At 43.2% G+C, this 16,317-nt stretch overlaps 1 protein-coding gene across 1 annotated transcript in view; it reads left to right on the plus strand.

Annotated features, from left to right (window-relative positions):
• CTNND2 (catenin delta 2) overlaps positions 1–8,986 on the plus strand; it is a 747,444-nt gene extending 738,458 nt beyond the window's left edge. The window contains exon 20 of the mRNA XM_074985959.1: positions 7,849–8,986. Within this exon, the coding sequence (XP_074842060.1) occupies positions 7,849–8,109 (261 nt within the window). The 3' untranslated portion in view covers positions 8,110–8,986. The remainder of the gene's footprint in view (positions 1–7,848) is intronic.
• The last annotated feature ends 7,331 nt before the right edge of the window (positions 8,987–16,317 follow it).

A 16,317-nucleotide genomic window follows, 5' to 3' on the forward strand; every position in this document is an offset into this window, starting at 1 on the left:
CAACTGAGTCCTCAGCCAGGGCTTTTATAGGCCTGCCCCCCACCCACCGACTTCTGGTCAGGTGACTGGGAGGGGCCAAGCTCTATACAAAATGGCTGCCAGAAGGGGCTGTTCCCTTCTAGCTAATGGGGTGGTCATCCTGCCCCACTATGCTGGGTAATTTCCAGGCTTCAGGACTATATCTGAGAACAAAAGATAAAGGGGGAGGACTCCAACTTAGCATCCAATATCAAGTTGTGTCTTTGGCTATAGTCTTATTACAGGTCACTCCCAAAATATATGAGCTGATGTAGCACCCAGGGAGTTTCATTTCCAACAGCAGTCAGCATTTATGATGATTACAATTGTCCTATGTGAGGTCAGTACAGGCAAAAAAGTGTCTCGTGGTGAGTAAGCTGTAGTCTCAGGTCCGTGGGTGCTTTTTCAACATTAGACACAACTACATTCCATTGGGTTGGGATATCCAAATCTGTATTCTAAGGCATCCAATGATTTGGCCATGATCCAACAGCGATTTACTAACAAAGCAGTGGCACCTAGGGGAACTAAAACCACTGCTGCTGTGCCAACAGTGAGCCCCATCTCATAAGGTGCTGACCACACCCTTTAATGATGAGCACCTGCTTCCAACTTCAATGTCATTGCTTGTTGATGGGTGATGCTGGCATGCTGTTTGGCCACAATACTGGTGCAGTGGCCTTGTAGGTCTTGCCAGGCAGCAGTATTTGATGTCAGGTCATGCTAAGTGGCATGCAGTGGTCTTCTCATTGAAGGTACAATGCTCCTACAGGCAACCAGAGTGAGCTGAGAAAGCAGGATTTACATATGGAGTTCTCTGATGGCTATGAGTGTGAGACCTATGCTGAGAGTTGCATCAGCCAAGGAAGGTTCTTGGGGGGCGTTATGCCCAGGCAGCGAAAGAAGAAGTGAGGAAGTGTGGTTAGGGGAGGCAGTTACCATAGTTCTTCTGCAGATCTAATCTGCACTTCTGTCAAGACTGCTGTGCAGCCATGGCCCATTGCCACCCCAATGCTGGGGTTGGAAGCACTGCAGTGAGCACTGCCGGGTTTCTCTGCCAGCTATCTCAAAGCATGGTCACTGAATTACAGCTGCCTTCCATCCAGCTGCATGACTGTATCTTCTCTCTCCTCCCCAGGACACCTATACATCATAAATCAGCCTCAATTGCATAGCTATGTTAAAACACACCACAATGCATCCCATGGGATATAAGTACTTTCAATAAGATTTAAAGGGGCTTTTAAAATGGTATTTAAAAATTCCAACAAAATGTTTAACCGAGGATCACACAGCACTGTATGGTATGTAGATTATTTCAGGACTTTTACCTTCTCTGTTTCTCTCTCAGTTTCCTGCTTAGAGGAAAGAAAGATGTTGGCAGGTCTGGGACCAGCACTAGCACAAGCTTAAGCTACACATGGTCCTTGTGAGAGAATGAGCTGTGATCTCTAGCCTTTGGAAAAGGACAAATATTTCAAGGGATGCAGTGGTGGAAAGCTAGCTATGCTTACATAGAAGCTGCAAAGCAAAAAGAATGGATTCACAGAGGTGCACAAAGTTGGGGGGCAGACCCCCTTGGAGGGGGCTTGAAATTTCATAAGAGGGCACAGTGCAGTTGGCTTCTGGGTCTCAGGCTGATCCATCTTATTAAAAATGTTGACCTATGTTACTGGTTTTGTGCACATTTAGCACATTTATATGTTGATTAATAAAGTTTTTACATTCTACAGACTTAGTTTCTTGCATGCCTCAAAAGGGTTTTTTCTCCTATGAACATAACTGAAATTTCTGTTGGTTTGGATTACATTAAACAGGTTTTTGGGTGCGGGGGGTGCAGCTATTTTCAGGGATGAAAAGTGGGGCCCAACGTAAAATGTTTGCTCACCCTGGCCAACCAGGTCACAAGGGACTGTTGTGATCATCTGACCTGAGGTACCACAGGCCATAAAACTTCCCTGAATTAATTGCCTCTGGGACTGCAGTAGGTATGCTTCAACTAGAGCATATCTTATAGGAAAACATCCAATCTAGAAGCTACTTTGCAGAGGTTCGTAAAATGCATCTTGTAGTTTGAAATTTCCCGTATCAAAACTTTGTGCTGTTCTGTGCTGTGCAAGAACAAATCATTTAAAGACTTCAATTTTATTTATGTGATTGACTAATGAGAGTAGTATTGAGTGGAGCACAGGATCTGGTCCATGAGGTCACTGTTACAGGACCTCTTGGGAATAGTGATCATAATGTGATAACACTTAATATTCCTGTGTTGGGAAGAACACCTCAGCAGTCCAACACTCTGGCATTTAATTTCAAAAAGGGGAATTATGCAAAACTGAGGAGGTTAGTTTAACAGAAACTAAAAGCCGGAGTGACTAGAACAAACACTCTGCAAGCTGCGTGGAAGCTTCTGAAAGACACTATAATAGAGGCCCAACTTAAATGTATACGCCACATTAAAAAGCATACTAAGAGACTGAAAAAAGAGCTACCATGGGTTAACACCATGTAAAACAAGCAGTGAGGAGTAAAAAGGCATCTTTCAAAAAGTGGAAGGCAAATCCTAGTGAGGTAAATAGAAAGAAACATACACTACCAAACTAAGGCTGCGTCTACACGTGCACACTACTTCGAAGTAGCGGCAGTAACTTCGAAATAGCGCCCGTCACGTCTACACGTGTTGGGCGCTATTTCGAAGTTGAAATCGACGTTAGGCGGCGAGACGTCGAAGTCGCTAACCCCATGAGGGGATGGGAATAGCACCCTACTTCGACGTTCAACATCGAAGTAGGGACGTGTAGACGATCCGCGTCCCGCAACATCGAAATAGCGGGGTCCTCCATGGCGGCCATCAGCTGGGGGGTTGAGAGATACTCTCTCTCCAGCCCTTGCGGGGCTCTGTGGTCACCGTGGGCAGCAGCCCTTAGCCCAGGGCTTCTGGCTGCTGCTGCTGCAGCTGGGGGTCCGTGCTGCATATACAGGGTCTGCAACTAGTTGTTGGCTCTGTGTATCTTGCACTGTTTAATGAAAGTGTGTCTGGGAGGGGCCCTTTAAGGGAGCGACTTGCTGTTGAGTCCGCCCCGTGACCCTGTCTGCAGCTGTGCCTGGCTCCCTTATTTCGATGTGTGCTACTTTGGCGTGTAGACATTCCCTCGCTGTGCCTATTTCGATGTTGGGCTGAGCAACGTCGAAGTTGAACATCGACGTTGCCAGCCCTGGAGGACGTGTAGACGTTATTCATCGAAATAGCCTATTTCGATGTCGCAACATCGAAATAAGCTATTTCGAAGTTGGGTGCACGTGTAGACGTAGCCTAAGTGTAAAACTGTAATAAGAAAAGCCAAAAAAGATTTTGGCTATGTCTACACTAGCCCAAAACTTCAAAATGGCCGTGCAAATGGCCATTTGAAAGTTTACTAATGAAGCGCTGAAATACATATTCAGCGCCTCATTAGAATGCTGGCAGCTGCAGCGGCTCGTCCAGACGGGGCTCCTTTTTGAAAGGACCCCGGCAAGTTCAGGATCCCCTTATTCCTAACAGCAGATAAGAATAAGGGGATTTTGAAGTTGGCGGGGTCCTTTCAGAAAGGAGCCCTGTCTGGACGAGCCGCGTGGCAGCGAGCTGTGGCTGGCGGTATGCTAATGAGGCGCTGAATATGTATTTCAAAGATGTATGGCCATTTCGCAGATTTGGGCTAGTGTATACATGGCCTAGAAGCAGGAAGCCTCCTAAAAAAAGCAGTGGGTTCCTTAGACAATACAAATACAAAAGGTGCAATCAAGAACGATAAAGCCTTTGTGGAGAGACTAAATGATTTCTTTGCTCCCGTCTTCACGGCTGAGGATGTCAGGGAGATTCCCGAACCTGCACCGTCCTTTGTGGGAAATGAAACTGAGGAACTGTTCCAGACTGAAGTGTCATTAGAGGAGGATTTGGAACAAATACATAAACTTAATGTTAATAAGTCACCAGGACCAGATGGCATTCATCCAAGGGTTCTGAAATAACTCAAATGGGAAATTGCAGAACTGTTAACACCAGTTCGTAACCAGTCCTTTGGATCAGCTTCCATACCTAATGACTGGAAGATAGCTGATGTGACACCAATATTTAAAAAGGGTTCTAGAGGTGACCCTGGCAATTACAGATTGGTAAGTCTGACGTCAGTTCCGGGCAAATTAGTTGAGACAATAGTAAAGAATAAAATTGTCAGGCACGTAGAAGAACATAATTTGTTGGGAAAAGTCAACATGATTTCTGCAGACGGAAATCACGTCTTACTAATTTGTTACAGTTCTTTGAAGGGGTTAGCAAACATGCAGACAGGGGAGATTCAGTGGATATAGTATACTTATGTAGGGAATGTGGCAGAAGGAATGCAGTGTTGCTGAAGGCTGGGAGGAATGAGTCTCCCAAAGGTCATCTGCATAAGAATGCAAAAGGTGTGCATGTGTGATACCTTTTCAGGCAAAGCCTAATGGGTATCAAGTAAGCCATGAAATTTGGTCTATTGTAAACATGTAGTTGTAAAATCACAATTTAAGCTGACACTTAATGCGGGAGTTGTAAGATCTCATCAGTGCTCTGGGTTGTTGTGGGGGACAGGGCAGTCGCCTTAGCTGTGTAAGACATTGATTACACAGGGCTCCCTGGTTTAAAGCATTGTGAAAGACAGGGGGGAGGGGTACTGGTTGAGCCAGCTTGCTGAGTGCCTTGGCCCTGCCTATGCCTTGGCCATATAGCTATAAGCCTGGCTTGACTAACCCTCCCCACCTGTTAAAAGATAGAGCTGGATACTAGGGTGTTTGTGAAACTCCACACTAGAGATACCAAGAGCTAAAATCACAGAGTGGCAGCTGAGGCCACACAGAGCTGAAATCACTGGGTTCTGCCTTAGGGCAGTCCCAAGCAGTGGGGCTAGGACCGGCGGACAACAGCAGGACCAGCGGGCGGCCGATAGGAGCGGCGGCGGTAGACGACGGCGGGCGGCCGGTGGGAGCGGCGGCGACGGCAGACGACGGCAGGCGGCCGGTAGGAGCGGCGGCAGATGACAGCGACCGGCGGGCGGCCGGTAGGAGCGGCGGCGGACGACGGCGACTGGCCGCCCGCCGTCGTCTGCCGCCGCTCCTACCAGCCGCCATTGTCTACCGCCGCCACCACTCCTACCGGCCGCCCGCCGTCGTCTACCGCCGTCACTGCTCCTACTGGCCGCCCGCTGGTCCTGCTGTTGTCCGCTGGTCCTAACCCCACTGCTTGGGACTGCCCTAAGGCAGAACCCAGTGATTTTAGCTCTGTGTGGCCTCAGCTGCCACTCTGTAATTTTAGCTCTTGGTATCTCTAGTGTGGAGTTTCACAAACACCCTAGTATCCAGCTCTATCTTTTAACAGGTGGGGAGGGTTAGTCAAGCCAGGCTTATAGCTATATGGCCAAGGCATAGGCAGGGCCAAGGCACTCAGCAAGCTGGCTCAACCAGTACCCCTCCCCCCTGTCTTTCACAATGCTTTAAACCAGGAAGCCCTGTGTAATCAATGTCTTACACAGCTAAGGCAACTGCCCTGTCCCCCACAACAACCCAGAGCACTGATGAGATCTTACAACTCCCGCATTAAGTGTCAGCTTAAATTGTAATTTTACAACTACATGTTTACAATAAACCAAATTTCATGGCTTACTTGATACTCATTAGGCTTTGCCTGAAAAGGTATCACACATGCACACCTTTTGCATTCTTATGCAGATGACCTTTGGAAAACTCATTCCTCCCAGCCTTCAGCAGCACTGCATTCCTTCTGCCACATTCCCTACACTTAGATTTCCAGAAAGCCTTTGACAAGGTACCTCATCAAAGGCTCTTATGTAGATTAAGTTGTCATGGGATAAGAGGGAAGGTGCTTTCATGGATTGAGAACTGGTTAAAAGACAGGAAACAAAAGGTAGGTATAAATGGTAAATTTTCCGAATGGAGAGGGGTAACTAGTGGTGTCCCCCAAGGGTCAGTCCTGGGACCAATCCTGTTCAATTTATTCATAAATGATCTGGAGAAGGGGGTGAGCAGTGAGGTGGCAAAGTTTGCAGATGACACTAAACTGTTCAAGATAGTCAAGATAAAGGCAGACTGTGAAGAACTTCAAAAAGATCTCATCAAACTGAGTGATTGGGCAACAAAATGGCAAATGAAATTTAATGTGGATAAGTGTAAGGTAATGCACATTGGGATTAAAAACCCAACTATACTTACAATATGTTACAGGCTAATTTAGCTATACCTAATCAGGAAAGAGATCTTGGAGTTATCATATATAGTTCCTTGAAAACATCCACGCTGTGTGCAAAGGCTGTCAAAAAGGCAAATAGGATGTTAGGTATTATTTAAAAAGGGATAGAAAATAAGACAAGGAGTATCTTACTGCCGCTATGTCAATCTATGGTACGCTCACGTCTTGAATACTGTGTACAGATGTGGTCTCCTCACCTCAGAAAAGATATCCTGGCAGTGGAAAAGGTTCAGAAACAGGCAACTAAAATGATTAGGGGCTTTGAACAGGTCCCACATGAGGAGAGGCTAAGAAGATTGGGACTTTTCAGTTTAGAAAAAAGGAGACTGAGAGGGGACATGATAGAGGCATATAGAATTATGACAGGTGTGGAGAGGGTGAATAAGGAGAAGTTGTTTACTTGTGCCCATAATACAAGAACTAGAGGACACCAAATGAAATTAATGGGTAGCAGGTTTAAAACTAATAGAAGAAAGTTCGTCTTCACTCAGCGCATAGATGACCTGTGGAACTCCTTGCCGGAGGAGACTGTAAAGGCTAGGACTATAACAGAATTTAAGAAAGAGCTGGATAAATCCATGGAGGTTAGGTCCATACAAGGCTATTAGCCAAGGGTAGGAATGGTGTCCCTGGCCTCTGACAGTCAGAAGCTGGAGATGGATGGCAGGAGACAAATCACTTGATCATTGTCTTTGGCCCACCCCCTCTGGAGCACCTGACACTGGCCACTGTCGGCAGACAGGCTATTGGGCTAGATGGACCATTGTTCTGACCCAATATGGCCATTATGTTCTTCTCCTGTACCTCCACAGATTCACAAGATCCAAGGGTACCAAAGAATACAGGAGTGATGAATATTTAAATATTAGGGAATAAGGATATTAGAGAATAGCTTGATTTAAAGGTAGGAAAGGTTTATACTGCATGGCATTAAATCAGTGTCCTCTTTCCATATGTATGCATATTTAAGACCATTTGTAAAAGTGTAGAGTATCCACAAATCCTGCTAAATTCAGTGAGAACTGCTGAGTGTCAGCACCTGTGAAAATCCAACCACTTTTCTTTAGGTGCCTAAATACTAATCTTTAAGCACCCAGCTTTGGAAATTATGGTACAGTGTTTTTCTAAATAAAAAAGCCTTGGCAACCTTTATTAGATGTTTAAGTCCAATAATCCTGTCTGCTTATATAGAGACAGAATAAGAATTTGAATAAGATACAGGAAGGGACTGAACTTGTCAGGCTTCGTAGAAGAGATGGTTGTGAGCTGCATTGTTTAGCCCCAAACTTCTGGAATTATAGCTCACATCAACCACTGGTTCATATAGCCTAGTGCTGAATCTTGCAGCTATTGCTCTTTAACCCTCTCTTTTTAATCAAACCAGCATCTGTTAGTAGCAGTAATAAATGTGAGTATCAAACATTACTGGCAACATTCTTTCTCCAGCCTGACAAGTTGAAATGAGCTGGCACTGTTGTTATGTGCACCCTGGTGCTAGTTTGATCCCAGTGTTACTGATACCTAACAAGCTGTGGGTGTGGTGATCTTTCTAGGTTTCAACACAGCCAGTTCCACAGGAGCCCAGTAGAAAAGATTATGAACCGTATCAGCCGTTTCAGAATTCGACAAGAAACTATGATGAGTCCTTCTTTGAGGATCAAGTACATCATCGCCCACCTGCAAGCGAATACAACATGCATCTGGGACTAAAATCAACTGGCAACTACGTCGACTTCTATTCAGCTGCTCGTCCTTACAGTGAACTTAACTATGAAACAAGCCACTATCCAGCCTCTCCAGATTCCTGGGTTTGAGGCTTGGGCAAGTCACAAAAGCTCCGGGAACTGTGCATGTGCATGCATACCACAAGACATTTTTTTCCTGCAAATTTAGTTTGTTAAAGCCTGTTCCATAGGAAGGCCCTGATAACCAGTTTGGAAAATTTAAGATACTTTAGAAGGCTAAAAGAAATGAAAGTTAAATGTGGAAGTCATTAGAAAGAAAAAATATATATATTACGGTGTGGGACAACTTTACTGTTGGCCTATAGAGTTTAAAACAATGGTGCTGTACATTGAATGTGGCTGAAGGAAGGAGGGTGAATATGACAGTGGATGTGGCTGAAGAGTTAAGCACAAGAAACTAAGCAGTTTGTATACTTTATGGGGAACAGCTTCTCACACTTTGTTTAATATCCTTATTCATTGTGAATCTAGGCTTCAAGTTGCATTTGGGGTTTCCTCTGTACAGCAAGATGTTTCTTGCCTTTTGTTAATGCATTGTTGTAAAGTATTTGATGTACATTACAGATAAAAAAAAAAAACCAAGTGCATTGTGTATATTACACCAATGCCACAGTGTTTCTTCATCAATGGTTCTAAATATTGCTTCAATTTCAAAATTTTGAAAGATGTATGAATTTCCAATTTTTTTGTTTTCTTTTCCCCAGTGCGTTTTAACAACAACAACAAAAAGGAATATTTAGCAGTATTGTTCGTTCTGATATGTGAATTTGTTTGTGGCAACTAAAAAAAGGCATTCAGCAGTTTCTGACAATTAACATTCATCATTCCACACTCCTTGTCAACAAAGTGCTTTTTCACTGCCTAAAATTTTAGATGTAGATATTTGAAATAGATTTTTTCATTTATACCAGTTTTCTTTATGATGATACAGTGTTAAAAGAAAATAAATTACAATTGATCTGTCATCCATATTTGCTAAGAATGTCTATTTCCAAGCACCAATCATAAAAATACACATTCTTGCTTGTGTGTGTGTGTGTCCACGTGTGCATAATATTTTGTGCGTGTGTGTGTGCGCGGGTGGGTGGGTGGGTGTTATAAGGATTATTTTCATCTGCTGTTCTTTTTGTTCAAGTTTAAATTTTTTTACAGTGGAATCTCCAGTATGTATCTTTTCTCATCCAGTGCTGATAGTGAGTCAAAATATTTCAGTGGAACAGCAGAGCTAACAGCTGCTGCAGTCACAGGGGCAGGATGTGTGTGAAGGGGAATGGCAACACCACACTTCTAGAAGAGGCAGACCTGAGGGCTAGGGCAATCTGCCCTTAGTGCCACCCAAAGGAGAGCACTGTCCCATTTCCAGCCCTCAGAAACCATGTGGAACGATGCTCCCACGGCATTTCAAAGGGGCCTGGAGCTCCTGGCCACTACTACTGGTACTGTGGCTACCGTGGCACCTGGGAGCTCTGGATCCCTTCGAACCGCCAGGCTCCTATGTAGTTGCAACCCTGGCCCCTAGTGTCAGCAGGCCAGGGTGGAGTTATAAAATTTTAACTTGAGCCTTCTTTCTTAGCTGCTATCTATCCCTCAATATCCTCACTAGGAAGAAAAAAGCTCAGCCTAATCTGTATTGCTGCCCATCAGCCACGCACTAACAAATGTTCCAGGCAGAAACAGTGCAACTACTTCAGGTATCTGAGGGAGAGAGAACCTCAAACCACAGCAGACTAGCATGGTTGGTTCTTAGAGCTGGACACAGACCCAGCGTTGAGCACAGTGGCTTTTCTTTTAATTGTACCAAAAATATTGCTTAGACACAAAAATTTCTGTACATTTAAAAACTCAGAGAAAAATGAAATTGCAAAGAGCAAGAATGAGTGCTTTCTTTCAAATTGGAAAAATGAACAGAGATATTTGTATTTTCATCCATCCACAACTGGGCAATGAAAAATTTGAATCCACACTATGTAGTAGTCATGTGGTTGAACCTCTCTAATCTGGCACACTCTCATCTAGCAACATCCATAATCTGGCATGACCAGTTGTCATGGGTGTGGACAAGTTTCCCATGGTCCCATAAAATTTGTTTCCAGACACCAGTCCTGGCTGTCAGTGTTCTGTGCCATTATTTAGCTGTGATTTACTCCTACATGTCTTCTAAGAGCCCAGTAAGCAGTGGAAGTGTTGGTAATGTGCTAGACAATGTTGACCTCCCATAGTTCGGCAAACCTGTACTATTAACTAAATGCAGAGTACAGTCTTGATGTGACTAGAGCAAGTAAAAATAAAATAATTATAAATTAGTACAGCTTCAGCACACAATTTGTTTTATGGTAAAATATTTCTGTGCTTCTATTTTAATAGACTCCATATTGCCGAATTATAACCCAGAGGCACGAAAAATTGTTTGCAAACCTTTATCTGTATTATGGAGCAAGAACACCTCAGGCCAACGGGGCCATGGTGTAATGTAGACATGGTTTGTCAGTAATCTAGCACTGTAGTTAAATCTTTCTGGCAAATCTTCTCAGTGTATGATAAGCAATTGTAGCTCTTTGTAGTCAACAACAACAAAAAAATGCAAGAAAAAAGAAGGGAGGGGCACCGTGTGCCAAACATAGATAGAGATATTAGTCATTGAGCTAGATACAAATATTAGTCATAATTTTGGACACAGGCTGTTTATATTTTCTTGATTAAGCAGCTATTAAAAAGCTAAGGACAGTTGCAGTGCTCTTTTGAACAGAGCACATTTTCAGTATAAAGAAAAATTTAAAAACTACATCACTCATTTCTTGAAGTTCACCCCAATTGACTAGGGTCAGCGGACTCTCATATTTCTCTGGTTATAGACATGCACAATGGCCTAAGGGACCTTGTAGTCTACATAATGCAGAAAATTGTAAATTTTGTTTATTTAAATTCTCTGAGGTGATAAACGGCCCAGATTATCTCCTCCGGCTTCTCTTAACCATGAGGCTAAGTCAAATGCTGACTGTTTGGCCCATGAGAGATACTGGATTAAAGGCACAGAGCAATATAAAACGCTTTCTGTCTGTGTTCCCCTACCCACCCCTGTATGTCTCTGGTGTCAAATACTCGGAATAGTAATTTACTTTCTTGCTGTATTGAGTTTTAGAAGGGTGCAGAATTTCCTGGCTCCTTTCCTGCCCTGGCAATCCAGGGCCATCTCCCACACTAAGTAAAATCTGTAGGATTTTCTCTTTTTAAATATGACCGCCCACTGCTACTCCCTTCAGCCTTGTAACAGACCACAAAACACGGAGAGTGAGAAATGTTTCCAAAAATGTATAACGTGCATTTGGTATACTGTAAAATATTGAACTTTTTAAAACAAGTTCCTTCTTAGAATCTTGATTAGCTGCATACATCTATATAAATCTTAATGTTTTATTAAAATGTTTGCAATCTGGAAGGACTGGTTAACCTATCTCAATAGTAACAAACTAGCACTACAAGGAGCAATGCTGAGTCAAAAAAAAAAAAGAGAGAAGGATTTGAATTTGAAGGTTGAACTATGCTTTAAAATACTATGTTAAGGCAGGCAAACATTTTGACAACTTAAGTATTTAAGCCCAAGTGATAAAATAAATACTGGTGTCAAAGAAATATAAAATTATAGATTAACAAAAGATTGGTTCAGTGTACATGGTACTAACATGTACAAATACTAATTCGTATTGACAGATTTTTCTATTAATAAAGCCTACTCTATTGTGGAGATCTGCTGTTTGTACTGCAGTGTGTGTAAACACAAAAGTGAATAGTTTGGAGTAGGAGTAATTAATCTTGGTGTCTAGTTTGCGCCACTCACATGACCTTAGGCTTTACACGTTTTAGGTTGTTAGACATCAGTGCTCTTGCGGTTCAACTTGGAATCAATGGCAAGGCAAGTTTTCAGTTTATGATAGTTTTCACTTCCCACCCTAAGTTTTATTGGTAGGGATGCTGGCAGAGATGTGAAAACACTATAATGCCGGGGGGATGCTATTGCAGAATCTGTTTCATTAGTGCCCATTTCAACACTGCTTATGGTTCCCAGCAGCAAATTTAAACCATATGGGCTTGCCCTTCAGTCTGTTTTATAGAACAGATGAAAGTGACTCTGGGGAAACTTTGGTTTAACTGAGTTGACACTAGAGTATGCAGGGGTCTAATAGGTACTCCAGCTGATGACATAATTTCCTTAGAACTGACTGTGTCATTCTTTTGAAAATACATTATTATGAAAGCAGGATCCTTTAAATTAAACAACAGAAGGCACCTTCTTAGAGAGGTTGGTAAATTACAAACTGTGCATAGCCTCTCTGCAGCAGACTGTCATACTTGCATTTGTGAGACTGCTTCTGCTCTCCCACTTCACCATTTACTCTGTCCACAGTTGCTGATCTTGGGAGAAGGAGGCCTTAATTATTCACTAGTCCTTTTATTCTGGGGCAAAGAGAGAGAGAGAGAGCGAGAGATAGCTGTTACATTTTACAGTGCAGAGAATTAAAATCCAAAGGAAGCTTTAAAAAACACCATAAAACAAAGCTACAAAGCTTCCTAGAGATTACTAGAGTAGGCAGAGATGTGAGGCATAATTACTACAGAAAGGAAATAATCAGTGGGACTATTTTGCTCAGTTCAGACATGAAGTGTTGCTAGCATGTCACTTCTCTAAATCTTTAATTGTAGGAACATGATGGGAACAAACCTTTAGGCTAAAAGGCCAGACACTGATTCAGGTACGACAGAGGGAAGAAAATGTGCCCTTAAAATAGAGTACTGATTCAACCCAACACATGAATACGCTAAACAACAGAGCCTCTGGACTAGGTCAACCCATGGTAACAGCTCTGACAAAGGCATGTTTTCAGTACAGTGAAGAAGTCTGCCATATGTGACTCTTTAACGACTTCTTTGTGGCTCCCAAGGCTATAAGAAGAAAGTAAAAAAAAAAAAAATCCAGATTAGTTCTGATATTTTGGTGAACATATAAGAGCTCAACAATGAACAACTCATAACTAAAACAATATGTGATCTCGAAACTTTGGATGCCTCCCTCTTTTATTATGTGCAGTGCCTTGTGGGATTATGCATATGTGCTGTTCTTAAAATAGGGGTTACAAAAAATATGTTTTGACATTACTTATTAAGGACCATCTCATAATCACATGCCCTTTAGATCTTGAATTATCGCATTTTTTTACCGACTGCAGAAAAAATGTCTCTTCTTGCTCTTTCGGTTGGCGACCCCTGGTCCAGAGCCTTATCACCATCATCCTTTATCACCATCATCGGAAATTAATTGCCTTCACTTATATGCATAATAACCTAACAAAATATGACTTAGTTCTTTCACAATGTGATTCCAATGGAATTTTAGTGTAGTCAACATAAGCTCAAATGGTTTTCCTCTCCTCTCGAAGCCACTGGGAGGGAGACAGAGAGGGGCCCTCTCCCAGGAGAATTCATCCAACAGCCGCTTGCAAAATACATAATCTAGTGCTTGAGTCAATGACCATTGACATCAGCAGAAAAGGGATCATTGGCTGAAATGGGCTGTGGCTCAGGAATTAGTAGAGACAATGCATACTGTATACTGAACTTATCAAATGCAGACTCTCTACCACAAGGAACATGTACTTTTCCATACCTGTTGGGGAGTAAAACAAAAGTAATAATGCTGCTTAGCAAAACTTGCTTAGTCGTGGGAGCTGGTCCCATGACACACCTACACTGGTGTAGGTGGCAATAAGCATTTCTTCCCATGATAAAGTGGCTAAGGGACACCATTTGTCCTGATTATTGTTGTGATGAAGCAGAGCTGTTTTCGCTAGCATGCTACAAATGTTATAGAGCTGGAACATGCCCTGTTCTGAATACATACAGACTGATTTGGATGGGGAGAGGGTATTAAAATGCGGGTTTTAAAAATCTCTGGTAGAAGATTGCAATAGGTATTTTTGGCCTAAAAAAGTCCTATGGGAGATTTTTTTAAATGGTACTGTAGTCAGAGAGTAATAACGTGCATTGCCACAATCCACACTCTACAATATTACCTTAAAACTTTGGGGAAGTAAAACATATTTTGTAACTGCTGAATTGTCCTTCGGTTAGGGTAACCAACTGTCCTGTGTATTGGGCAGAATGGTCCTGTATCCAGGATGCCAAAAAGACATCCTGACTTATTGTTTAAAAGGGACTTATTGTCCCATATTTGGGCACCCGCGCCCCACCACACTTCCCTGAGCCTTGAGGACGTAGGGAGAGTGTGGCCAGCTGCCGCTTCCCCAGGACCCGGGGAGTGCTGGGGGCTGCCACTTCCCCAAGCATGCAGCGAGCTCTGGTGGTTGTAGCTTTTCCAGGGCTCTGAGAGAGGGCCGTCAGCTGCTGCCTCCTTCCTGGCTTCCCTGGTTCTTGGCGGAGCTGCCCCTCCCACTCCATATCTCCCTGTCCTGTATGTGGGACAGAGGTATGGTCACCCTACCTGAGGTGGGTGTCTCTAGGACAAGGCCTCAAACCCCAATCTAGCTTTGGTAAATGAAGTTCAAAAGTTAGTTATTTGTTTGTTTGTGTGTGTGTGTGTATTTCGACATAAAAAAACTCAATCTTGGAACAGCCTGAAACCTGTCCATTATCTCCAGTGACTAATGTAAAAAGACAAATAGCTTCAGCTTCACTCCATCTCCATGACTAGCTTACTTTCACAATGAGCATGATGATCCAACCCCCTCTGTACTCATAGCTCACTGCTTAAAGGACTTCACTTATTAAAGTGAGCATTTGCAGCCAGCTAATGGTTGCACTCAGATGAGATGTTTCACGTACTAAACTACTTTTTGTTGCCAGCTAGGCAAGTGTACAACACCCTACGACAGTTCTAGCAAGACCATGCAAGTAACACTCCACTGGTCCCATCTCATTTATAAAACCAATTAAAGGAATTGTTTTAATATAATTTTTTATTCAGTGAGCGCTTAGGAGGGGTTTTGGTGGGGAGCCTTCTTCACGATACTCAGGAGGAACACTTAAACCATGAAACCTCAGACGCCGACCACAGAACTGGGGCAGACAGACCACTGTCCAAGCTGATAACCTGTACAGCCTCTGGAAATAAAGCACCATCAGAGGGCATCCATTGCTACTGAAAAGGCATGAGGCCTTAAGGGGCTCATGACAAGCATGTAAGAAAAATCCCCCTCCAGCTGTTAGCTGTTGTTTCGTTGGTAGTGTCAGGTAGGCTTTCTTTCAAAGATCATGCCACTCTCCCACCCAAATGGCTTGCTCTGTCCTTCCACGATATTTTGTACCCTGGCATTACTGTGTCCCATTGATTAGCCTCTTGCCACCAAGTTCTGTGATGCCCCTCAAATGCTGCCGCTAAGCACCATTACAAACGTCCCGTTAGCCCACCATTAGTTTCTAGGTTGACACTACGAGATAAATTTGAATTTGACTTTCCTCACATGCTTCTCACAAAGTAGACATTGCTACCACGCTCACTCGGCAAACATTGACTGTTGCAGCACTGCACTGCAGAACCTGTCCCGCACTGCGCGAACCTGTCCCGCAGTTCCCTCATCCCCATAGCATTCTGGGTATGTGTGCTCATATTTGATGTCATCTTACCACATTGCATTGCCCTCATATGTTAAGCAAACATCCATTTTCCAGCCCGACAGAAAAGTGGAACATCAACAAAGATGAAAAAGTTAACGGAAATCTCTTTCTTCTGTAACTGAATTATCAAGGATTTTATAAAAAATCACTGTGTGTGTGTCTTCTCAACTCCTGTTGCAGTCAAAAGTTATCTCAGGTGCAACAGTGGGTTCTCTGCGTACAAAACACGCTGACAAGCTATCTGTTAACTACAAGCAGTTTACTGCTCTGACCAGCTTCAGCAAAAAACCCTTAACTAAAAAGTAAAAGCATGAAGAAAAGTGGCATCTTACATCCCTTCAGCAAACTGGGGACTCTGGTCAGCTGCAGGCGCGTGGGAGTTCTCTAGTCTTCCGAGGTACCGGCACCATGGCCCATCAGTGAAGTCCAAATTGCATTGGTTTCTGTGTTGGTTATTTACAGTTTTTCCTGCCTCATTATACAGGTCCATTAGGTCACTCATTACCAGTTATGGTATTTCCTTAGCTGTCAGTTATTCATCTGTTACTGGTTCAGTAGCTTCTTGTTCTTTAACCCTGCTTACCACATCTCATCATACAAGATTGTTGCATGTCTGGGCCCTTTCTCTTATCTCTATCTACAAATTCTTCT

The sequence above is a fragment of the Carettochelys insculpta genome, chromosome 2 (assembly GCF_033958435.1).
Source record: "Carettochelys insculpta isolate YL-2023 chromosome 2, ASM3395843v1, whole genome shotgun sequence".
In the NCBI taxonomy this organism is placed as follows: Eukaryota; Metazoa; Chordata; order Testudines; family Carettochelyidae; genus Carettochelys; species Carettochelys insculpta.